At 44.1% G+C, this 25,580-nt stretch overlaps 2 protein-coding genes and 1 long non-coding RNA gene across 5 annotated transcripts in view; 2 read left to right on the top strand and 1 right to left on the bottom strand.

Moving 5' to 3' along the window:
- LOC110504668 (uncharacterized) overlaps positions 1-2,336 on the bottom strand; it is a 66,344-nt gene extending 64,008 nt beyond the window's left edge. The window contains exon 1 of one of the 2 annotated variants that reach the window (XM_036975093.2): positions 1,995-2,336. In XM_036975093.2, coding sequence (XP_036830988.2) covers positions 1,995-2,063 — 69 coding nt within the window. In that variant the 5' untranslated portion in view covers positions 2,064-2,336. The remainder of the gene's footprint in view (positions 1-1,994) is intronic. The other variant, XM_036975094.2, reaches the window with a different exon arrangement.
- On the top strand, positions 2,299-5,465 carry LOC149984703 (uncharacterized). The gene is made up of 2 exons (XR_016494978.1): positions 2,299-2,882; positions 5,047-5,465. It is a non-coding gene; the product is annotated as an uncharacterized LOC149984703 (long non-coding RNA).
- An 18,520-nt stretch (positions 5,466-23,985) lies between these two features.
- LOC110520531 (rho guanine nucleotide exchange factor 7-like) overlaps positions 23,986-25,580 on the top strand; it is a 73,819-nt gene continuing 72,224 nt past the window's right edge. For both annotated transcript variants that reach the window (XM_090230327.1, XM_090230326.1), the window contains exon 1: positions 23,986-24,247. In XM_090230327.1, the coding sequence (XP_090086453.1) occupies positions 24,083-24,247 (165 nt within the window). In that variant the 5' untranslated portion in view covers positions 23,986-24,082. The remainder of the gene's footprint in view (positions 24,248-25,580) is intronic.

The raw sequence follows: 25,580 nt of genomic DNA, 5'->3' as shown, positions 1-25,580 counted from the left end.
ATGAGATAAAGAGAGAGAGAGAGAGACTCAGTGAGCATAGCCTTGCTATTGAGAAAGGCCACCGTAGGCAGACCTACGTGCACACTGCCCACAGAATGAGATAGAAACTGAGCTGCACTTCCTAACCTCCTGCCAAATATATGACAATATTTGAGACACATATGTCCCTCAGATTACACAGATCCACAAAGAATTCAAAAACAAGCCCGATTTTGATAAACTCCCATATCTACTGGGTGAAATACCACAGTGTGCATCACAGCAGCACGATGTGTGACCTGTTGCCACAAGGAAAGGGCAGGAACAAACACCATTGTAAATACAACCCATATTTATTGTTAAAGTATTTTCCCTTTTGCACATCGTTACGACACTGTATATAGACATAATATGACATTTGAAATGTCTTTATTCCTTTGGAACTTTTGTGAGTGTAATGTTTACTGTTGTTTAATTTGTATTATTTATTTAACTTTGTATATTATCTACTTCACTTGCTTTGGCAATGTAAACATATACTTCCCATGCCAATAAAGCCCTTAAATTGAATTGACCGAGAGAGACAGAGGGAAAGAAATAGAGAAGAGAGAAATACAAAGAGAGAGAGAGACAGACATTTGGTAGATCGCCCCCTTTACTGCCTCCCTCTGCCCTTCTCTCTAACCCCCTTTACTGCCTCCCTCTGTCCTTCTCTCTAACCCCCTTTACAGCCTCCCTCTGTCCTTCTCTCTAACCCCCTTTACTGCCTCCCTCTGCCCTTCTCTCTAACCCCCTTTTACTGCCTTCCTCTGCCCTTCTCTCTAACCCCTTTTACTGCCTCACTCTGTCCTTCTCTCTAACCCCTTTACTGCCTCACTCTGTCCTTCTCTCTAACCCCCTGTACTGCCTCCCTCTGTCCTTCTCTCTAACCCCCTGTACTGCCTCCCTCTGTCCTTCTCTCTAACCCCTTTTACTGCCTCCCTCTGTCCTTCTCTCTAACCCCCTTTTACTGCCTCCCTCTGTCCTTCTCTCTAACCCCCTTTACTGCCTCCCTCTGTCCTTCTCTCTAACCCCTTTTACTGCCTCCCTCTGTCTTTCTCTCTAACCCCCTTTTACTGCCTCTCTAACTCTGTGGGCACTGTGTTCTATGTACTCTCTCTCTCTCTCTCTCTCTCTATGAGTAACTTCACTGTCTGACTGCGTAATCAGCGCAGCACTGGCATGAAGGTGTGATGTGTGTGTACGTGCAGCCCTGTCATCGAACACAATGCTGAAAGTGTAGCCATAGTAGACTATAAGTGTCCTTGTGCATAATGCATTTCTCACATCTATTAACAGTAGCATCAGCAGCCTACAGTAATGGTGGTGCAACTCTCCAGACACACACCGTGGTCTCCAGTGCCCAAACCAACCACAACCCATCACAACACCTGCAAACAAACAGCATGCAAGCCAACTATTCTCCCACCACCTGTGACCTACAGCGCCAATAGGCCGAGGTGACAGATTCACCAGGATCAACTTGCAGTGCAGCTTGATTTGAAAGTCTTTATAAATATCTACCGTTTTTTTCTATATTTAGAACAGAGCATGCTTGGATCTAAACCGAAAACAAAAGGTTGCGCTTGGCCTGTCAACGACGGAAATTGGTTTAACCGTCACTAACCACAAGAGTCCTAAACAGATTTTACATCTCATCGTGACAATGCAGTCTACTGTATAAATCAATATAACATTTCAAACCATTTTAATTGTTGCTTTGTATTTGCAATACATCCTACACTAGCTTTGTGCATTAAGCATATTTCATCGTTAATTTTGTTTTCAAATTAAAGGTTGTCTAGTTAAATAAAGGTTAAATATATGTTTTTTTAAATAATAATTTGCAAATGAGAAATTAAATGTAATAGCCGTCCATTTTTTTAAAATAAAAGTTCCAATAAATTATATTAGACTACAAAATAGTAAGTTACGCTTCAAGTTAAACAAAAAAAAACGAATGTATCTCTTCTCACCTGAGATGCGCAACGAATCAGGGAACACACGATGGAAAGTTGTCCCGTGCCGCGGAGGACTGTAGGCATGTTTGGTCACTGGTCCTCTCCATCCGTTCATCTCACAGAAGACGCACCGTGCAAGCACAAATCGGTACAAATGCCAAACATCCCCGTTCTACCGCCAGAGAGCGAACAGCGTCACCAGCTCAACTGGAGAGAGTCACGGATTCGGTGTCGTCTTGGGAGTGAACGAGCGTGCGTGCGCTGTGCGTGGGCTGTGCGTGGGCGTACCAGGGGATTCGCATGACAGAGCTCCGCGCTAGAAAACATGGCATACACATCGGTAATATGTTCAGGCATGAAGTTCAAACATAGGCGAGGAGCGCTGTTATATCAACCACTGACTAGCCTGCTGACCAGGCTGCCCCTACACACCCACATCAATGACCCACACGCACAAACGGAAACAATGTCGCGCACACTCCTCCTTATGCGTTTTTGAATGGTAGCACAGCGTAGTGCACAATTTCACCGTGCACTCAATGTACAATCTCTACAGAAGTGACTTTCTGTTCAATTGTTGTTTTGCGCTCTTCGCATCCTGCCAGGGAATGCGTATGTAATCATTAGCGCTAATGCACTCTGCTGGAGTCGCTGTCTGCAACACTGAGAGGCGGCACGACGGGTCTGTGTTGTGTGGAGTTTGTGTTGTTCTAATGAAATATGACTCATGTTCGTGCCCTAGATCCCGCTGGCAGAAAAATAGAGAGAGAGAGAGATGGACAGAGGTGAAAGGAGGATCGGGTTTAAGTGGAGATGGATTAACAACAGCAGAGACCAAATAGATGTAAAGCAACCCTTAACAAGGAAGGTGACGTTTGAGTACCTCAGCCGCTTATTTAAAAGGTGAAATAATATCAATTTTCTTAATTGTGTCCAAATGTATTTATTGTGTAACTGAAAAACACACGCATCTCTCCTAAATGCGTGGTGTGTGTTTGGGCAAAGCTACTGACCTGTGTTGAATGTAAAATGTGGATTCCAAAGGTCTTTAAATATAAGGTCAGGTATTGTTTACCTTAACACAACCATATGGATCTTGAAAAGGAATTTGTTTTTCAGTGGATGTAGGCGTTTATGTCATGTCCGGGGTGTTAATTAAAATCTTTCCCACTCCAATGTCCACCCTGTTAGGCTAAATTATAGAACAATTAACATTTCAAAATGTTAATGTTTGATAGAGAAGTTAAAATCAAGTTTTCACAATTATGCTAGTTCAATTTTGCTTACTCAGGGTGATGGCTAATTTGGGCTACAAATTTCCACCCTGTTAGGATTATGAACCTAACAGGGTGGAAATTGCACCACCCCAAAAAGAAGTGCCTGAGCATGGCCAATATGTTTTTCTGAAAGTCAAACATGTCCTTTTTCTGATAGAATACAAAATATATATATTGTAGCGTTTTCAGAGCCAGATTCTTTGTAAGGCAGAGTTTAAACATACAAACACACAACCCCAGTCCAAGTGAAGGGTTAAACTGGTTTACTACAAGCAGGCTTTGGCAACGTCCTCTCACTGTCAACTGCGTTTTATTTTCAGCAAACTTAACATGTGTAAATATTTGTATGAACATAACAAGATTCAACAACTGAGACAAACTGAACAAGTTTGGGGGGGGGGGGGCGTCAAAATCAAAAGTAAGTCAGTATCTGGTGTGGCCACCAGCTGCATTAAGTACTGCAGTGCATCTCCTCCTCATTGACTGCACCAGATTTGCCAGTTCTTTCAGTGAGATGTTACCCCACTCTTCCACCAAGGCACCTGCAAGTTCCCAGACATTCCTGGGGGGAATGGCCCTAGACCTCACCCTCCAATCCAACAGGTCCCAGACATTCCTGGGGGGAATGGCCCTATCCCTCACCCTCCAATCCAACAGGTCCCAGACATTCCTGGGGGGAATGGCCCTAGCTCTTACCCTCCAATCCAACGGGTCCCAGACATTCCTGGGGGGAATGGCCCTAGCTCTTACCCTCCAATCCAACAGGTCCCAGACATTCCTGGGGGGAATGGCCCTAGCTCTTACCCTCCAATCCAACAGGTCCCAGACATTCCTGGGGGGAATGGCCCTAGCTCTTACCCTCCAATCCAACAGGTCCCAGACATTCCTGGGGGGAATGGCCCTAGACCTCACCCTCCAATCCAACAGGTCCCAGACATTCCTGGGGGGAATGGCCCTATCCCTCACCCTCCAATCCAACAGGTCCCAGACATTCCTGGGGGGAATGGCCCTAGCTCTTACCCTCCAATCCAACGGGTCCCAGACGTGCTCAATGGGATTGAGATCCGGGCTCTTCGCTTGCCGGTGATGTCTGGTGAGGACCTGCCTTACAACAGGCCTACAAGCCCTCAGTCCAGCCTCTCTCAACCTATTGTGGACAGACTAAGCACTGATGGAGGGATTGTGCGTTCCTGGTGTAACTCAGGCAGTTGTTGCCATCCTGTACCTGTCCCGCAGGTGTGATGTTCAGATCCTGTGCAGGTGTTGTTACACGTGGTGTTGTTACACATTTCTCTAACAGCTGTCCGTCCTGTCTCCCAGTAGCACTGTCTTGGGCGTCTCACAGTACGAACATTGCAATTTATTGCCCTGGCCACATCTGCAGTCCTCATGCCTCCTTGCAGCATGCCTAAGGCACGTTCACGCAGATGAGCAGGGACCCTGGGCATATTTATTTTGGTGTTTTTCCAGAGTCAGTAGAAAGGCCTCTTTAGTGTCCTAAGTTTCATTAACTGTGACCTTAAATGACCACTGTATGTAAGCGGTTAGTGTCTTAACGACCGTTCCACAGGTGCATGTTCATTAATTGTTTATGGTTCATTGAACAAGCATGGGAAACAGTGTTGAAACCCTTTACAATGACGATCAGTAAAGTTATTTGGATTTTTACTTATTATCTTTGAAAGACAGGGTCCTGGAAAAGGGACGTCTTTTTTTGCTGAGTTTACAAAACCCAAAACAAACAGCGTAAACACTTCATCACCAGTGGACTATCATTTGTTTTTCAACAGGACAATGACCCAACACACCACCAGGCTCTGTAAGGGCTAGTTGACCAAGAAGGAGAATGATGGAGTGCTGCATCAGATGACCTGGTTTCCACAATCACCCGGCCTCAACCCAATTGAGATGGTTTGGGAAGAGTTGGACCGCAGAGTGAAGGGAAAGTAGCCAACAAGTGCTCAGCATATGTGGAAACTCTTAAAACTGTTGGAAAAGCATTCCAGGTGAAGCAGGTTGAGAGAATGCCAAAAGTGTGCAAAGCTGTCAAGGCAAAGGGTGGCTACTTTGAAGAATCTAAAATAAAAAATATATTTTGATTTGTTTAACACTTTTTTGGTTACTACATGATTCCATATGTGTATTGATGTCTTCACTATTATTCTACAATGTAGAAAACAGTCCAAATAAAGAAAAACCCTTGAATGAGTAGGTGTCCATACTTTTGACTGGTTGTGTGTGTATATTCGACGAGATGACTGCAGATGACAGGAAAACCAAGACTCTGGTGACCTTTGAGAAATGAAAACTGGTGCAAAAACAAACTTGTCACGGCAAGACTACCTCGCTCGAGCGGGAGTTGCAAGATAGACAATTTATTGTGAAAGCTGTTAAAAGTACATTCTGTGGTAAAACAGGCAAGTTAGTGAGTATGAGAGATACAGGTGTTACGAATCCCTTTTGGCCCGACAGTCTAGGGGGGGATGGTAATGAGACCCGTAACATAACTCATGTAAATTATAAGTGACAAAGAGTGTGAACGAAATAACCACAACAACTGAAATAATACCGTCAAACTCAGGGTTTATTTATAAACACACGGTAATGGGGGGAGCAGGAAAAGGGGCTGAGCTGGACCCAAGGAAAGAAACAATAAGTATGCAAAAACACCCCTAAGCTAGACTAGCCTACTTTAACAGCTAACTAACTAACCAAAAATACAGTGGGTGGTCCGCCCAGTTCTAACTAGTGTATTTAACAAAGTTCACCTACGGGTAGTGTATGCCCATGGGCGACTTGTCTTGGTTTCCCCTTTTCCCACCAGCAATTAAATACAAACACCATAACCAAAACAATACTCACAGGTGATGACAAAGTGCTATGGAGGTGCTCCAACAAAAGGAGAGGTTAAGACGCAAAGAGAGAGTGAAACAGAGAGATCTACATACATGGCATTTACAGATAGATTGAGCTACTGAAATCTACGAAGAACAAAGATCTACAAACATGGCATTTACACAGAGAGATTGAGCTCCAGAGCAAACAAATTATGGGGTTTTTAAACCATGGGGAAGGAACTGTGATAGGGTAGGAAACAGGAGGAGGTGTGTCTTCAGATTGATGATTGATTGTTGACTGATTGGGGAGTGATGATTTTCACCTGTGAGGGGAGACGGAGAGAAAAGAAACACACACAGGATACACACACACACACAGGATAATGGTATCCGTAACACAGGTAATACTACAAAATATACATTTTCTTTTATATATATATCAGTCCCTGGATGGGAAACCAGGTGCTGCTGGAAGTGGTGTAGGAGGGCCAGTAGGAGGCACTCTTTCCTCTGGTCTAAAACATCCCAATGCCCTGTGTAGGGTGCTGTCTTTCGGATGGGACGTTAAACGGGTGTCCTGACTCTCTGAGGTCATTAAAAGATCCCATGGCACTTGTCGTAAGAGTAGGAGTGTTAACCCTGGTGTCCTGGCTAAATTCCCAATCTGGCCCTCAAAACCATCACGGTCACCTAATAATCCCAAGTTTACAACTGGCTCTTTCATCCCCCTCCTCTCCCCTGTAACTATTCCCCAGGTCGTTGCTGTAAATGAGAACGTGTTCTCCGTCAACTTACCTGGTAAAATAACAGATAAATAAAAATAAATAAATAAACTTTTTTCAAAAGTTATGTTACAGATGCCCCCCTGACTAACACAGTGGTGAGGGCCGAGGACGGGGGTCAAGAGTTGGAGAGGAGTGTGAAGGGGCAGTAGAATAAGTCTGCAGAGCTAGAGAAAGTTCTATAAGCTCTATAAGAGATGAACAGAATGAATGAGAGGGCAAAGACAGAAAAAGCATCCCTCGATTCAGAGACGGATGAAGAAACTGGTGCCTACTGAGGAAGCCTGGTGGGGAAATAACAGAGGCATAGAGGGCAGGGACAGAAAAAGCTGATCACCAGGGTAGCCTAGTGGTTAGAGCGTTAGACTAGTAACCGCAAGGTTGCAAGTTCAAACCCCCAAGCTGTCATTCTGCCCCTGAACAGGCAGTTAACCCACTGTTCCTAGGCCGTCATTGAAAATAAAAATGTGTTCTTAACTGACTTGCCTAGTTAAATAAAGGTAAAAAAAAATAAAACAATTCAGAGACTGGTGGTTAAAAATGTCCAGACCGAGAAAGCCTGGGGAAAGGACCAGGAAGACTGGGCCAGTTTATCAGACCAGATGCAGATGATGGAGATTATTTTGGAGTTGAAGAGAAAATGGACGGGAAAAACCGATGCGACACGCGGAGATGGAGTCAGGAGGGATTAAGGAAGAGAGGAGTCAGGAGGGATTAAAGAAGGGAGGAGCCAGGAGGGATTAAGATGAGGAGTCATGAGGGATTAACGAAGAGAGGAGTCAGGAGGGATTAAAGAAGAGAGGAGTCAGGAGGGATTAAAGAAGAGAGGAGTCAGGAGGGATTAAAGAAGAGGGGTCAGGAGGGATTAAAGAACAGGGATTAAATAAGAGGGGACAGGAGGGATTAAATAAGAGAGGAGTCGGGGGGGGGGGGGGGGGGTTAAAGAGAAGAGGATTCAGGAGGGATTAAAGAAGAGAGGAGTCAGGAGGGATTAAAGAAGAGAAGAGTTAGGAGGGATTAAGGAAGAGAAGAGTCAAAGAGGGATTAAGGAAGAGAGGAGTCCGTAGGGATTAAAGTGGAGAGGAGTCAGGAGGGATTAAAGAGAAGAGGATTCAGGAGGGATTAAAGAAGAGAGGAGTCAGGAGGGATTAAAGAGGAGGGGTCAGGTGGAATTAAAGTGGAGAGGAGTCAGGATGGATTAAGGAAGAGTAGTCAGGAGGGATTAAAGAAGAGAGGAGTCAGGAGGGATTAAAGAAGAGGTGTCAGGAGGGATTAAAGAAGGGGGTCAGGAGGGATTAAAGAAGAGGAGTCAGGAGGGATTAAAGAAGAGAGGAGACATGAGGGATTAAAGAAGAGAGGAGTCAGAAGGGATTAAAGAAGAGGCGACATGAGGGATTAAAGAAGAGTAGTCAGGAGGGATTAAAGAAGAGTATTCAGGAGGGATTAAAGAAGAGTATTCCGGAGGGAATAAAGAAGAGAGGAGACATGAGGGATTAAAGAAGAGAGGAGACATGAGGGATTAAAGAAGAGGGGTCAGGAGGGATTAGAGAAGAGAGGAATCAGGAGGGATTAAAGAAGAGGAGTCAGGAGGGATTAAAGAAGAGAGGAGACATGAGGGATTAAAGAAGAGAGGAGTCAGAAGGGATTAAAGAAGAGGAGTCAGGAGGGATTAAAGAAGAGAGGAGACATGAGGGATTAAAGAAGAGGGGTCAAGAGGGATTAAAGAAGAGAGGAGTCAGGAGGGATTAAAGAAGAGTAGTCAGGAGGGATTAAAGAAGAGAGGAGTCAGGATGGATTAAAGAAGAGAGGCGTCAGAAGGGATTAAAGAAGAGAGGAGTCAGGAGGGATTAAAGAAGAGAGGAGTCAGGAGGAATTAAAGAAGAGGAGTCAGGAGGGATTAAAGAAGAGAGGGGTCACGAGGGATTAAAGAATAGGAGTCAGGACGGATTAAAGAAGAGGAGTCAGGAGGGATTAAAGAAGAGGGGTCAGGAGGGATTAAAGAAGAGGGGTCAGGAGGGATTAAAGAATAGGAGTCAGGACGGATTAAAGAAGAGGAGTCAGGAGGGATTAAAGAAGAGGGGTCAGGAGGGATTAAAGAAGAGGGGTCAGGAGGGATTAAAGAAGAGAGGGGTCACGAGGGATTAAAGAATAGGAGTCAGGACGGATTAAAGAAGAGGAGTCAGGAGGGATTAAAGAAGAGGGGTCAGGAGGGATTAAAGAAGAGGGGTCAGGAGGGATTAAAGAAGAGTAGTCAGGAGGGATTAAAGAAGAGAGGAGTCGGAAGGGATTAAAGAAGAGAGGCGACATGAGGGATTAAAGAAGAGAGGAGTCAGGAGGGATTAAAGAAGAGTATTCAGGAGTGATTAAAGAAGAGTATTCCGGAGGGAATAAAGAAGAGAGGAGACATGAGGGATTAAAGAAGAGAGGAGACATGAGGGATTAAAGAAGAGGGGTCAGGAGGGATTAGAGAAGAGAGGAATCAGGAGGGATTAAAGAAGCGGAGTCAGGAGGGATTAAAGAAGAGAGGAGACATGAGGGATTAAAGAAGAGAGGAGTCAGAAGGGATTAAAGAAGAGGAGTCAGGAGGGATTAAAGAAGAGAGGAGACATGAGGGATTAAAGAAGAGGGGTCAAGAGGGATTAAAGAAGAGAGGAGTCAGGAGGGATTAAAGAAGAGTAGTCAGGAGGGATTAAAGAAGAGAGGAGTCAGGATGGATTAAAGAAGAGAGGAGTCAGGAGGGAATAAAGAAGAGTAGTCAGGAGGGATTAAAGAAGAGAGGAGTCAGGATGGATTAAAGAAGAGAGGAGTCAGGAGGGATTAAAGAAGAGTAGTCAGGAGGGATTAAAGAAGAGAGGAGTCAGGATGGATTAAAGAAGAGAGGAGTCAGAAGGGATTAAAGAAGAGAGGAGTCAGGAGGGATTAAAGAAGAGAGGAGTCAGGAGGAATTAAAGAAGAGGAGTCAGGAGGGATTAAAGAAGAGAGGGGTCACGAGGGATTAAAGAATAGGAGTCAGGACGGATTAAAGAAGAGGAGTCAGGAGGGATCAAAGAAGAAATTAGTCAGACTAATTTAAAGAAGGGAGGTGTCAAGAGGGATTATAAACATCCCTGATTAGAGGTGCACTGCAGACTTTTTTTAATTCGGATTTTCAATTTTATTTTGTTTTAGAGTAAATCTAAGTATTATAATAAAAAAATCCCCATCAAAATCTGTCAATTTAATCTAGAGATATGTGCTTTGCATGGGCAGCGTCTCACTCCACCTCATCCACCTATGTCGGCCTTCCGCATCTGTGGTGGAAGGTGGCCGAGCTACAGTACTCTTTGTCAAACCATGAGGCATCCTTAAAATCAGTCTTCTCACAAAGACTTGTGTACCGTCCGAACCGTTTGGGTTGCAAAGTAACGTATAGTTCTCATGAATGCGATGGCACTCTCTGTTTTGGTTTAGGACCCCACACGAGTGTCAAAGGACTCGTCTGAAAGTGACCGGTACCCGTTTAAAAAAATGAATGGGAGAATGGAGGTAGTTTTGTGCCTAACCAAAAAGAGGGGTTAAATATGTGTATAAATATATATATATTTATATATATTTTCTGAGCTTTCTTAAATCTCCTAGATAAAGGACAGACACTTCAAAACCTTGTTCCTTATGATTCCTTTTGTTTTACTGGAGCCGTACATTATCATGCTGAAACATGAGGTGATGGTGGCGGATGAATGGCATGACAATTGGCCTCAGGATCTAGTCACAGTATCTCTGTGCATTTAAATTGCCATCAACAAAATGCAATTGTGTTCGTTGTCAGTAGTTTTTGCCTCGTGTCAATGTAAATAGTCCAGGTGGCCATTTACCTATTTGTTCAGCAGTCTTATGGCTTGGGGGTAGAAGCTGTTAATATGGAGCCTTTTGGACCTAGACTTGGCGCTCCGGTACCGCTTGCCGTGCGGTAGCAAATAGAACAGTGTATGACTTGGGTGACTGGAGTCTGATTATTTTTTGAGCCTTCCTTGGACACCGCCTAGTATATACAGTGGCATGTGAAGGTATTCACCCCGCTTGGCATTTTCCCTATTTTGTTGCCTTACAACATGGAACTAAAATCCATTTGATTTACACAGCATGCCTACCACTTTGAAGATACAAACTATTTTTTATTGTGAAACAAACATGAAATAAGACAAAAAAAACAGAAGACTTGAGCGTGCATAACTATTCACCCCCCCAAAGTCAATACTTTATAGAGCCATATTTTGCAACAATTACAGCTGCGAGTCTCTTGGGGTATGTCTCTATAAGCTTGGCACATCTAGCCACTGGGATTTTTTTCCCATTATTCAATGCAAAACTGCTCCAGATCATTCAAGTTGGATGGGTTCCACTGGTGTACAGCAATCTTTAAGTCATACCACAGATTCTCAATTGGATTGAGGTCTTTGATTAGGCCATTCCAAGACATTTAAACGTTTCCCCTTAAACCACTCAAGTGTTGCTTTAGCAGTATGCTTAGGGTCATTGTCCTGCTGGAAGGTGAACCTCTGTCCCAGTCTCAAATCCCTGGAAGACTGAAACAGGTTTCCTTCAAGAGTTTCCCTGTATTTAGCGCCATCCATAATCTCTTAAATTCTGACCAGTTTCCCAGTCCCTGTTGATGAAAAACATTGGCTGGGACTGGGAAACATGGTGTTCTCGGGGTGATGAGAGGTGTTAGGTTAGCACCAAGACATAGCATTTTCCTTGATGGCCAAAAAGCTCAATTTTAGTCTCATCTGACCAGAGTGCCTTCTTCCATATGTTTGGGGAGTCTCCCTCATGCATTTTGGCAAACACCAAACGTGTTTGCTTATTTTTTTCTTCAAGCAATTACTTTTTTTCTGGACACTCTTGCGTTAAGCCCAGCTCTGTGGAGTGTACGTCTTAAAGTGGTCATATGGACAGATACTCCATTCTCCGCTGTGGAACTTTGCAGCTCCTTCAGGGTTATCTTTGGTCTCTTTGTTGTCTCTCTGATTAATGCTTTCCTTGCCTGGTCTGTGAGTTTTGGTGGGCGGCCCTCTCTTGGCCGTTTTGTTGCGATGCCATATTCTTTCCATTTTTAATAATAATGGTGCTCTGTGGAATGTTAAAAGTTTAAGATTTTTTTTATAACCCAACCCTGATCTGTACTTCTCCACAACTTGGTCCCTGACCTGTTTGGAGAGCTCCTTGCTCTTCATGGTGCCGCTTGCTTGGTGGTGTCCCTTGCTTAGGGGTGTTGCAGACTCTGGGGCCTTTCAGAACAGGTATACTGAGATCATGTGACAGATCAAGTGACACTTACATTGCACACAGGTGAACTTTATTTAACTAATTATGTGACTTCTGAAGGTAATTGGTTGCGCCAGATCTTATTTAGGGACTTCATAGCAAAGGGGATGAATACATATGCACACACCACTTTTCATTTTTATTTGTTGAATTATTTGAAACAAGTATATTTTTTCATTTCACTTCACCAATTTGGACTATTTTGTGTATGTCTCTTGATGCTCTTGATTGTGCAGCTGTATAACTTTTTGAGGATCTGGGGACCCATGCCAAATCTTTTAAGTCTCCTGAGGGGGAAAAGGTGTTGTCTTGCACTCTTCATGACTGTCTTGGTATGTTTGGACCATAATAGTTTGTTGGTGATATTGACACCAAGGAACTTGAAACTCTCGACCTGCTCCACTACAGTCCTGTTGATGATAATGGGGGCCTGTTCGGCCCTCCTTTTCCTGTTGTCCACGATTAGCTCTTTTGTCTTGATCACATTGAGGGAGACGTCGTTGTCCTGGCATCACACTGCCAGGTCTCTGACCTCCTCCCTATAGGTTGTCTTGTCATTGTCTTTGATCAGGCCTACCACTGTATCGTCAGCAAACTTAATTATGTTGTTGGAGTCGTGCTTGGTCATGCAGTCGTGGGTGAACAGGGAGTACAGGAGGGAACTAAGCACTGTTGAGGCAGTATGCGAATTGGAGTGGGTCTGATGTGAATCATGACCAGCCTTTAAAAAGCACTTCATGGCTACTGACGTGAGTGCTACGGGGTAGTAGTCATTTAGGGAGGTTACCTTCGCGTTCTTGGGCACAGGGACTATGGTGGTCTGTTTGAAACATGTAGGTGTTACAGACTCGGTCAGGGAGAGATTGAAAATGTCAGTGAAGACACTTGCCAGTTGGTCGAGCATACTCAGAGTACACTTTCTGGTAATCCATCTGGCCCCACGCCCTTGTGAATGTTGATCTGTTTAAAGGTCTTCCTCACATTGGCTACGGAAAGCATGATCACACAGTCTTCCCGGAACAGCTGATGCTCTCATGCATGCTTCAGTGTTGCTTGCTTGAAGCGAGCATAAAAGGTATTTAGCTCTTCTCGTAGGCTTGTGTGGGTCTGTTCAGCTCACGGCTGGGTTTCCCTTTGAGGTCCGTAATAGTTTGCAAGCCCTGCCACATCCGGATGAGCTTCAGCGCCGGTGTAGTAGGATTCAATCTTAGTCCTGTATTGACTCTTTGCCTATTTGATAGTTCATTTGAGGGCATAGCGGGATTTCTTATAAGCGTCCAGATAAGTATCCCACTCCTTGAAAGGGGCAGCTCTAGCCTTTAGCTTAGTGCGGATGTTGCCTGTAATCCATGGCTTCTGGTTGGGATGTGTACGCACGGTCGGCTGTAGGGACTACGTCGTTGATGCACTTATTGATGAAGCCAGTAACTAAGGTGGTATACTCCTCTATGCCATTGGATGAATCCCGGAACATATTCAAGGTTGTGCTAGCAAAACAGTCCTGTCGCGTAGTTCTCTGACCATTTCTGTATTGAGCGAGTCACTGGTACTTCCTGCTTTAGTTTTTGCTTGTAAGCAGTAATCAGGAGGATATAATTATAGTCAGATTTGCCAAATGGAGGGCGAGGGAGAGCTTTGTATGTGTATCTGTGTGGAGTAAAGGTGGTGTAGAGTTTTTTTTCCCTCTGGTTACACATGTGATATACTGGTAGAAATGAGGTAAAATGGACTTAAATGTGCCTGCATTAATGTCCCCGACCACTAGGAGTGCCACTTCTGGATGAGCATTTTCATGTTTGCTTATGGCCTTATTCAGCTCGTTGAGTGCAGTCTTAGTGCCAGCATTGGTTTGTGGTGGTAAGTAGATGGCTATGAATAATATAGATGAAACCTCTCTTGGTAGATAGTGTGGTCTACAGCTTATTATGAGGTACTCTACCTCAGGCGAGTAATACATCGAGACTTCTTTAATATTAAACATTGCGCACTAGCTGTTATTGACAAATAGACACACACCCCCACCCCCCGTCTTACCAGACGTAGCTGTTCTGTTCTGCCGATGCACGGAGAACCCAGCCAGCTCTACATTATTTGTGGCATTGTTAAGCCATGACTCAGTGAAACATAAGTTATTACAATTGTTTATGTCCCGTTGGTAGGATAGTCTCCAACGGAGATCATCCAATTTATTCTCCAGTGATTGCACTTTGGCCAATAAAACGGATGGTAGAAGCGGGTTACCCACTCACCGATAAATTCTCATAAGGCACCCGATCTCCGCCCCCTGTATTTCCTACTTTCTTCACAAGAATGACTGGGATTTGATCCTGGTCTCAGAGAAACAATATATATCCTTCGCGTCAGACTCATTAACGAACAAATCTTTGTCCTGTTCAAGTTGAGTAATCGCTGTTCTGATCTCAAGAAACTCTTTTCTGTCATAAGAGATGGTAGCAGAAACTTTATGTCCAAAATGAGCTACAAACAATGCGAAAAACAAATGTAATAGCACAGTTGGTTAGGAGCCAATAAAACAGCAGCCATTCCCTCTGGTGCCATTATATTAATGAAATCATCAGCTGTCCGGGTGGCCGGTCTCAGACATTCCAGATGTGGAGGTCCTGGGCTGGCCTAGTTACACGTAGTCGGTTGGATGTACTGCCAAATTCTCTAAGCCTCGGCTTATTGTAGAGAAATAAACATTATATTCTCTGGCAACCGCTCTGGTGGACATTCCTTCAGTCAGCATGCCAATTGCATGCTCCCTTAAAACTTGAGACATCTGTGGCATTTTGTTGTGTGACAAAACTGCATGTTTTAGAGTGGCCTTTTATTGTCCCCAGCGCAAGGTGCACCTGTGTAATGATAATGCTGTTTAATCAGCTTAATCAGCTCCACCTGTCAGGTGGATGGATTATCTTGGCAAAGGAGAAATGCTCACTAACAGGGATGTAAACAAATTTGTGCACAACATTTTAGAGAAATACATTTTTTGTGTATATGGAACATTTCTGGGATCTTTATTTCAGCTCATGAGACCAACACTTTACATGTTAGATTTATATTTTTGTTCAGTATATTTGCTTAAAACTCACAGGCCACTGATAGCCAGTTGAGTAGTGGTTTAAGGTTTCTCCTCTGGAGAGGAAGCCATGGACTTCAGAAGGATGTGTCTTGCCTCTCCTGGTTGAATATAGTTGAGTTTTGGTTGAGACCACACTTTTAATATAACCATGGTGACATGTTTATGGTTATCAGACCATGGACAGGCCTTGGTGTGTGTGTGTGTGTCGGTTTGTTAACCAGGTGTCATGTGGCCTCTCTGTTCCCTGTGGGGTTGGAGGATGACAGCGAGGTCACTGGGTGAGTTATAGAGCTAAGGGAAAGAGGGGGAGGCAGTGTGTGTGTGTGTGTGTGTGTGTGTGTGTGTGTGTGTGTGTTATAGTTGATGATAAAGATGGAGGAGACGTTAGAAGACACATCTGGACACACTAACTGTTTGGAGTGGTCTGAACTACGATTAGAGTGACAGAGAGGAGTAAAAGGTGAGAGAGTGAGAGAAGGGTAGGAACTTAGAGAGATAGAGTGAGAGAAGGATAGGGAACTTAGAGAGATGGAGAGAGTGAGAGAGAGAGAGTGAGAGAAGGATAGGAACTTAGGAGAGATAGAGAGAGTGAGAAAAGGATAGGAACATAGAGAGATAGAGAGTGTGAGAGAAGGATAGGGAACTTAGAGAGATAGAGAGAGTGAGAGATAGAGAGTGAGAGAAGGATAGGAACTTAGAGAGATAGAGAGAGTGAGAGAATCCAGAGGAGTGTGTACACCTGCCACTGTTTCACTCTGGTCTTGTCTTGTCCATGCACTCCTTTCAGTTCTCAGTTCATTTGAATGCACAGAACAGGACTAGCCACACATTTTCTACTGTTTGTGTGTCTGCGGGTGTTTGTGTGTCTGCGGGTGTTTGTGTGTCTGCGGGTGTTTGTGTGCCTGTGGGTGTGTGTGTGTCTGTGGGTGTTTGTGTGCCTGTGGGTGTTTGTGTGCCTGTGGGTGTTTGTGTGTCTATGGGTGTTTGTATGTCTGTGAGTGTTTGTGTGCCTGTGGGTGTTTGTGTGTCTGCGGGTGTTTGTGTACCTGTGGGTTTTTGTGTGTCTATGGGTGTTTGTGTGTCTATGGGTGTTTGTGTGTCTGTGAGTGTTTGTGTGTCTGGGAGTGTTTGTGTGTCTGTGGGTGTTTGTGTGTCTGTGAGTGTTTGTGTGTCTGTGAGTGTTTGTGTGTCTGTGGGTGTTTGTGTGTCTGTGAGTGTTTGTGTGTCTGTGGGTGTTTGTGTGTCTGTGAGTGTTTGTGTGTCTGTGAGTGTTTGTGTGTCTGTGAGTGTGTGTGTGGGTGTTTGTGTGTCTGTGGGTGTTTGTGTGTCTGTGAGTGTTTGTGTGTCTGTGAGTGTTTGTGTGTCTGTGGGTGTTTGTGTGTCTGTGAGTGTTTGTGTGTCTGTGAGTGTTTGTGTGCCTGTGGGTGTTTGTGTGTCTGTGAGTGTTTGTGTGTCTGTGGGTGTTTGTGTGTCTGTGGGTGTTTGTGTGTCTGTGAGTGTTTGTGTGTCTGTGAGTGTTTGTGTGTCTGTGAGTGTTTGTGTGTCTGTGGGTGTTTGTGTGTCTGTGAGTGTTTGTGTGTCTGTGGGTGTTTGTGTGTCTGTGAGTGTTTGTGTGTCTGTGAGTGTTTGTGTGCCTGTGGGTGTTTGTGTGCCTATGGGTGTTTGTGTGTCTGTGAGTGTTTGTGTGTCTGTGAGTGTTTGTGTGTCTGTGAGTGTTTGTGTGTCTGTGGGTGTTTGTGTGTCTGTGAGTGTTTGTGTGGGTGTTTGTGTGTCTGTGAGTGTTTGTGTGTCTGTGAGTGTTTGTGTGTCTGTGGACATGCAGGTGTTTTTTGTTTTCCTATCTGTGTGGGGACCAGAAGTCCTCACAAGGATAGTAAAAAAAGGAAAAGTGGGGACATTTTGCCGGTCTCCACAAGGAAATATGTGTGTACATACGTTTGTTGTGTCAGAGGATCATAATATGAGTTATTAAGTTATTATCTCTCCCACACAATAGTAGTGAAGCACAGGCCCCTTTCTGCATTATGATAAATCACAAGGAATTTGGTCATAAAATAGTCATAAAAATCAAGAGCTGTTTACATATCCTCTTCTTGCAGAGGCAAGATGGTGAGGAAGAGGGGGATGAGGAGAGGAGAAGAAAGGAGAGGGGAGATTAGTTTTATGCTCAAAGACTTACCCCCCCAAACACACTCTTCTTATTACTCTCTCTCTCTCTCTCTCTCTCTCTCACACACACACACACACACACAGGCACACACAAATACATGCGCACACGCGTGACAGGATCATTGGTAACAACCCGTATGGTGTTTCACTGTGTGACATGTTAATAGTTCATATTTATGTTGCTGAGTGTCTGTTCTTTCCTCCTGGGCAGGTCTGCCCACAGCAGGTGATCCAGATGTTACTGACGCTCATCTCTCAGCTCTCATTTCTTCTCTCCATACCTCTTTCTCTCTCTTTCTCCCCCCCCACCCCCGTCTTTCGTTCTCTCTTTCTTTCTCCCCCCTCTCTTTTTCTCCACCCCTCCCTCCCTCTCTCTTTCTTTCTCCCTATCTCTCCCCCCCCCCCCCCCTCTCTCTCTCTCTCTCTCTCTCTCTCTCTCCCCCCTCCCCCTCTCTGTCTCTGTCTCTCTCTCTCTCTCTTTCTCCACCCCTCCCTCCCTCTCTCTTTCTTTCTCACTTTCTCTCCCCCTCTCCCCCTCTCTCCCCCCTCTCTCTCCCCCCTCCCCCTCCCTCTCTCTCTCTCAGCCCCCTCCCCCTCCCTCTCTCTCTCTCAGCCCCCTCCCCCTCCCTCTCTCTCTCTCTCTCTCTCTCTCTCTCTCCCCCCTCCCCCTCTCTGTCTCTGTCTCTCTCTCTCTCTCTCTCTCTCTCCCCCCTCCCCCTCTCTGTCTCTGTCTCTCTCTCTCTCTCTTTCTCCCCCCCCCCCCTCTGTCTCTCTCTCTCTCTGCTTCCTCTACTACTAATGAGCCCTGTCTGTCTGTGGACTTCCCCTGATCTGAATTATACAGGTCCTTTATGACCTCACTATTCATGTATTTGTGGGATCTGACTGTTCTTTTTCTTCTGAAGGACAAAAAGCAAAGAAGTAAAAATATTGTAAGTCAAGTAAGAAAATAAATACGATCATATCATCCCACTGGGCACACCATGTCATTTCAACCAATGTGGATAATTGGGTAATATTTTGTTGTGAGTGGACTCTGGCGTTCACATCACAGACAAACTGAAATGGTCCACTCACACAGACAGTGTGGTGAAGAAGGCACAACAGTGCCTCTTCAACCTCAGGAGGCTGAAGAAATGTGGTGTGTCACCCAAAACCCTGACAAACTTTTACAGATGCACAATCGAGAGCATCCTGTCAGGCTATATCACAGCAACCGCTGAGCTCTCCAGAGGGTGGTGCGGTCTGCACAATGCATCACCGGGGGCAAACTACCAGCCCTCCAGGACACCTACAGCACCCAATGTCACAGGAAGGCCAAAAAGATAATCAAGGACATCAACCACCCGAGCCACTGCCTGTTCACCCCGCTATCATCCAGAAGGCGAGGTCAGTACAGGTGCATCAAAGCTGGGACCGAGAGACTGAAAAACAGCTTGTATCTCAAGGCCATCAGACTGTTAAACAGCCATCACTAACTCAGAGAAGCTGCTACCTACATAGAGACCCAATCACTGGACACTTTACTAAATGGATCACTCGTCACTTTTTTTACCTCCTTTTTCTCCCCAATTGTTAGTAGTTACTGTCTTGTCTCATCGCTACAACTCCCGTACTGACTCAGGAGAGGCGAAGGTCAAGAGCCACGCATCCTCCGAAACACAACCCAACCAAGCCACACAGCTTCTTAACACAGCGTGCATCCAACCCAACCAAGCCGCACTGCTTCCTAACACAGCGTGCATCCAACCCAACCAAGCCGCACTGCTTCCTAACACAGCGTGCATCCAACCCAACCAAGCCGCACTGCTTCCTAACACAGCGTGCATCCAACCCAACCAAGCCGCACTGCTTCCTAACACAGCGTGTATCCAACCCAACCAAGCCGCACTGCTTCCTAACACAGCGTGCATCCAACCCAACCAAGCCACACTGCTTCCTAACACAGCGTGTATCCAACCCAACCAAGCCACACTACTTCTTAACACAGCGTGCATCCAACCCAACCAAGCCACACTGCTTCTTAACACAGCGTGCATCCAACCCAACCAAGCCGCACTGCTTCCTAACACAGTGTGTATCCAACCCAACCAAGCCACACTGCTTCCTAACACAGCGTGTATCCAACCCAACCAAGCCACACTGCTTCCTAACACAGCGTGTATCCAACCCAACCGTAGTCACTTTATTTATTTATGCAATGTCAGATTTTTGGTTTAGTTGTCACCCAAATGTTTATCACTGCACTTTCAACCATTTAAAAGCACAGCATTGATCAAAGGGGAATACATGTCAGATGTGTTGTTTATTTATCCAACAGATGAATGTGTTATCACTGTGTTTCATCTAATAGCACAACCAAATGACCTGGACTGCAGTTGAGATTACATTAAAAGTACATGGTGCAAGATATCATAGATAATTACGGCAATTGTGAAGGTCTCTACAGACCTGCAACGAGCTATGCATTCAATCTTGAACATACACACTTTATATGATTACATGACAAGACATTTATATTTACAGTAACCTCAAAATGTGGCCATGGACATGATAACCATGTTAAGGTTGAATGCTACATTAGTTTGTAAGATGGCCTTAACTTTAGGCTATTTACTGGATCACAAAAGCTGTATTTAATTGTGTTTGGTTGAGAACGCAACCAAATTTAACATTTATAGGAGATCGGTCTGAGCCACTGGCTTCAACCCATTCTATCTAAGCAGAAGATGCATCTCCTTCAAATGTTGATATTTGGTTGCGTTGACAAACAAACAGATTTAAATATCCCTAGATATCATTACATTTTAAATCAACCAGAGCTTGAAATCCTAGGCCTATGTATTGCCTATGTTTTTGTTGAATCCTGGGTTAAATCAAATCAATAACTGTTGATGACTTTACAAATGCTATAGATGTCTAATTAGCATCATTGATGATATACGAGTGATACAGTATGGTCACATTTCATTTGCTCTGTTTAACCTGCCCTACCTCATTTTTAAGTGGAGATCAACAATCATTGTCATTGTAATAGTCAGTGAAAAATGTCATAGCTAAGAAGGGCTTGGTTAAAACCCTGGACAGGACACCAAAGGTTAGCTGTAGATAGATCATTTCTCCAGTAGGAGGTGCTGCACAGCCTGTTGTTGTTTTTTCTGATAGTGGATGTAACGTTGAAGATATGACATTGTTTTAAAGGTACAAATTCAACATATTTTTTATACAAGGTTTGTTTATGTTGAAATGTGGTTAACATGATGACATAATCCCGTGGTTGAAATTTCACCCAAAAAATCCAAACTTTAAGTTGACAACTTTTTTCCAAATCCAATGAATTGTCCATGTGGATTCCACGTCACAATACGTTGACAAATTGCGTTGAAACAACGTTGATTCAACCAGTTTGTGCCCAGTGGGATGTTACTTTAGAGAAAAACACATTTTGCAAAAATCTGACTGGCACAGAGGAAATTAGAAAAGCGGAGCAGAGGGAGTGAGAAAGAGATGGAGGGAAAGAAAGAGAGCAATAGAGAGATGTAAGTAGAGAGAGAGAGACCTGGGACAGTCCCCACAGTAGCAGCCTTAGTAACAGGCTGGTGGTGACAGGACCTTAGGGCTCTGGGGTGTCCCTCGACAATGCCTGTTTAGACACCATGATAAGCACCTGGGCCTTAGAAGTACAACTTCCTCACCACACACACACACACGCACACGCACACGCACACACACACACACACACACACACACAGTTCTCCAGAGAGATCTACGGACTACTACAGTTTCCAGTGGTATCCATGGAGACCCTCAGGGATTCCAGATTCCTCCAGGTAGGCAATCTGATAGAGATAAAGAGAGATATTGAGCGAGAGAAAGAGAGATACATAGATAGATACATAGATAGATTGAGCAAGAGAAAGATAGATACATAGATAGATACTTAGATAGATAGATAGATAGATAGATAGATAGATAGATAGATAGATAGATAGATAGATAGATAGATAGGCACATAGTGAACCTGTTGTGCTATACAACATATTCAGGGAGTGACAGCCTAATTTACCACATAACACATCATGTTTAACGGCATTAGGCCTAACTCCATGCCACTGTAACCATTATGTTGACTGTGGTAAATGGATTACGGCAGGATTAATGTTTTAAGGGGCATTACCTGATAGGCCTTATTGGTGTGACTTTTGTAGTTACTACTGGTTGGGTTCCGTTTACACATTGCCATGAGTGGTTTTGTTTGAAATAGCATGCTGTATAGCCTACAGTCTGCCACTGGCCTGGGACTGGTTGGTTACACAAATTATTTGGTTTCACTACACGGCAGATAGAGAGGGAGGACACTTGCATGCTCTATGAGCACAACCTAGTGGCCAAACTATGAACTGCATGAGTGTCCAACCACTGCTCTCCAACTAGGCTACTGGGATAGGAGATTCTGTCAATGGATTTAGTTTAGTAGTCAGGTCAAATGGCTTTAGTTTAGTAGTCAGGTCAAATGGCTTTAGTTTAGTAGACAGGTCAAATGCTTTAGTTTAGTAGACGGGTCAACCAACTGCCGTTTTTTTTTTTACCTTTATTTAACCAGGCAAGTCAGTTAAGAACAAATTCTTATTTACAATGACGGCCTGGGAACAGTGGGTTAACTGCCTGTTCAGGGGCAGAACGACAGATTTGTACCTTGTCAGCTCGGGGTTTGAACTCGCAACCTTCCGGTTACTAGTCCAACGCTCTAACCACTAGGCTACCCTGCCGCCCCTGCCGCGTTAGTTTAGTAGACAGTTCAAATGCTTTAGTTTAGTAGACAGGTCAAATGGCTTTAGTTTAGTAGACAGGTCAAATGCTTTAGTTTAGTAGTCAGGTAAAATTCTTTAGTTTAGTAGACAGGTCAAATGCTTTAGTTTAGTAGACGGGTCAAATGGCTTTAGTTTAGTAGACAGGTCAAATGGCTTTAGTTTAGTAGACAGGTCAAATGGCTTTAGTTTAGTAGACAGGTCAAATGGCTTTAGTTTAGTAGACGGGTCAAATGGCTTTAGTTTAGTAGACAGTTCAAATGGCTTTAGTTTAGTAGACAGGTCAAATGGCTTTAGTTTAGTAGACAGGTCAAATGCTTTAGTTTAGTAGACAGGTCAAATGCTTTAGTTTAGTAGACAGGTCAAATGCTTTAGTTTAGTAGACAGTTCAAATGGCTTTAGTTTAGTAGACAGGTCAAATGGCTTTAGTTTAGTAGACGGGTCAAATGGCTTTAGTTTAGTAGACAGGTCAAATGGCTTTAGTTTAGTAGACGGGTCAAATGGCTTTAGTTTAGTAGACAGGTCAAATGCTTTAGTTTAGTAGACAGTTCAAATGGCTTTAGTTTAGTAGACAGGTCAAATGGCTTTAGTTTAGTAGACAGGTCAAATGCTTTAGTTTAGTAGACAGTTCAAATGGCTTTAGTTTAGTAGACAGGTCAAATGGCTTTAGTTTAGTAGTCAGGTCAAATGGCTTTAGTTTAGTAGACAGGTCAAATGCTTTAGTTTAGTAGACAGTTCAAATGGCTTTAGTTTAGTAGACAGGTCAAATGGCTTTAGTTTAGTAGTCAGGTCAAATGGCTTTAGTTTAGTAGACAGGTCAAATGGCTTTAGTTTAGTAGACAGGTCAAATGCTTTAGTTTAGTAGACGGGTCAAATGGCTTTAGTTTAGTAGACAGGTCAAATGGCTTTAGTTTAGTAGACAGGTCAAATGGCTTTAGTTTAGTAGACAGGTCAAATGCTTTAGTTTAGTAGACGGGTCAAATGGCTTTAGTTTAGTAGACAGGTCAAATGGCTTTAGTTTAGTAGACAGGTCAAATGGCTTTAGTTTAGTAGACAGGTCAAATGGCTTTAGTTTAGTAGACAGGTCAAATGGCTTTAGTTTAGTAGACAGGTCAAATGGCTTTAGTTTAGTAGACAGGTCAAATGCTTTAGTTTAGTAGACAGGTCAAATGGACATGTTAATGGTCTTCATGGGGATTTGTTTATATTTATTGTCAGTCTAACTAGTCCAGTCTAACTAGTCCTGGTAATGATGCTTCATGGGTGACAGTTGTTGATGTGTTCAGAGGGTCCTCCCTGGTTCAAGCCTAGGTTGGGGCAAGGGGAGGGACTGAAGCAAAACAGTTACATCTACACTGTGATAAAGGGATTATGCTGGGGCTATGCAAAGCCATGCAGAGGTACTCATGTCACAGAACTGGTTGGACTGCTTGTGTCCTTCTTGCTGAAATGTCATTCGCTGCCGGATGAGTGGCTGTGCTGGCGGCAGCGATACGCATGTAGCACTATGCATGCAGTCTGCTGCTCGAACGCATCACAGTGAACTGCATCTGACAGCTTGCCAAGTTGGAGAACAAAAAAAAAGACCAAACACAGATGAGGGAAAAGCAGACCCGCTGGATTTCCACAAACCCAGAGTCACCTGCATCCACCCGATAGAGGAGAAGGGAAAGGAAGGAGAGATCTTTCGTTGTGGCCGTCCCCCTCAAAGCTCGCATGTATGAAAGGATAATGTTTTTGTTTTAATGTCCGGGATGATTGTGTACCAGGGGTAGATATTGAAATACGCAAGAAAAAAAACACACTGCTTCGTTGTATTTTTCACCGCGACTGGGGCCATGAATTCGGCAGAGCAGACGGTCACTTGGCTGATCACACTGGGGGTACTGGAATCGCCGAAAAAGAACATTTCGGATCCCGAGGCATTTCTCCAGACCTCCCTCAAAGATGGGGTTGTCTTGTGCAGACTGCTGGAGAGACTGAGCCCGGGCTCCACTGACAAAGTAAGGGCAAAACTGCCGTTTGTCTTCCCGTCATCGTCGCGTCTATGCCTCCGCGAAAGTGACATGACGCGGTTCATCACCTCGCTTTTCTGTGCCAACTGGTCCATGAAGAGATTATTTTGTGGGTCACGAGAACGTGGATTATTGTCCCTAAAAACAGTACCAAATGATGCACATATGTCAGTAGTCTTACGCGTGTGATAAGCTATAGGACCTACAGACAGACAGAGCAGACCGTTCGCTGTGGCCGATGCTTGTCATCTCTTCTTTGCGCAATTTATCAGTACCCTTTGTAGATTCTTAAAACAAACGTTTTTTTTTTTTTACAAACTAAGTATTATTTCCACGAACTCTATGGTTTGGGAGTGGTGTAGCCTGTGGATTCTTTAGGGGGGTAGGACAGACACCAGAAAAGGACACAGAGGCTACAGATGCGTTGTGAGATTGGAATCCAAAGCGCATCACGTTAATATACATTATCTAAAGGCCTCTAGTCTATGGCCTAGTTATATGTATGTTTGCCAGGGACACATATGATCCGGATCAACAGCTGGAGATGAGGGTAGACAAACCACAAAAGCGGCCTACATTGAAAGCAAAAGCGCACAGACAGGGACCCTCTCCACACTTAAAGCAACAGTGCCGTATTTGTAATGTCTATCAACACCAAAACCTCCACTCAGTAAAGCCTTGTACTGTATTGTGTAGCTTTTTAGACGGATTGGACAGGTTGGGCGTTCCCTTGGCAACCAAATGGCTCTGACAGACTAGCCTAGTGCTGTCTGGACAGTGGCCACATCTGGGAGAGAGACACACCTTTATCACCTTATCCTGATGAGGTATTGGTCACAGGTACAAAGGAGGGTTAAAAATCAGTGAGTGAAAGTAGCACCTAACACTTACCCTAAACTGGGTGCTATCCAAATCCCAATACAACCCTCCCCATACAGATACCTACTATGTCCCTTTGTTGAGCCCACCCCTCTTTATTCATGTCTTGTTTAGTCTGATGTTATGTTTTGACTCTTTTCTTTTTCATTTCTATAATTGTAAAGCAACTTTGGGTCCTTGAAAATAGCTATACAAGTCCCATGTGTTATTGTTATTAAGTCCACCCTCTAGGAAAACATGTACTTTCTTATATTCTGTTCAGTTATACTCTGTTTGGTTATAATCTAGTCGGTTATATTCTATTCTGTTTGGTTACATTGTAATCTATTCTGTTTGGTTATTGTCACGATGGTCATATGGAGTAGACCAAAGCGCAGCGTGGTTAGAATACATTCTTTATTGAAGGAAGAACACTGAAACAAAACAAAATGATATGAATGTG

This window comes from Oncorhynchus mykiss, chromosome 3 (genome assembly GCF_057628025.1).
Source record: "Oncorhynchus mykiss isolate SJ-2025 chromosome 3, ASM5762802v1, whole genome shotgun sequence".
Classification (NCBI taxonomy): Eukaryota; Metazoa; Chordata; class Actinopteri; order Salmoniformes; family Salmonidae; genus Oncorhynchus; species Oncorhynchus mykiss.
Note: the sequence above shows the minus strand (reverse complement) of the source record. Positions and strands in the feature narration are given on the sequence as shown.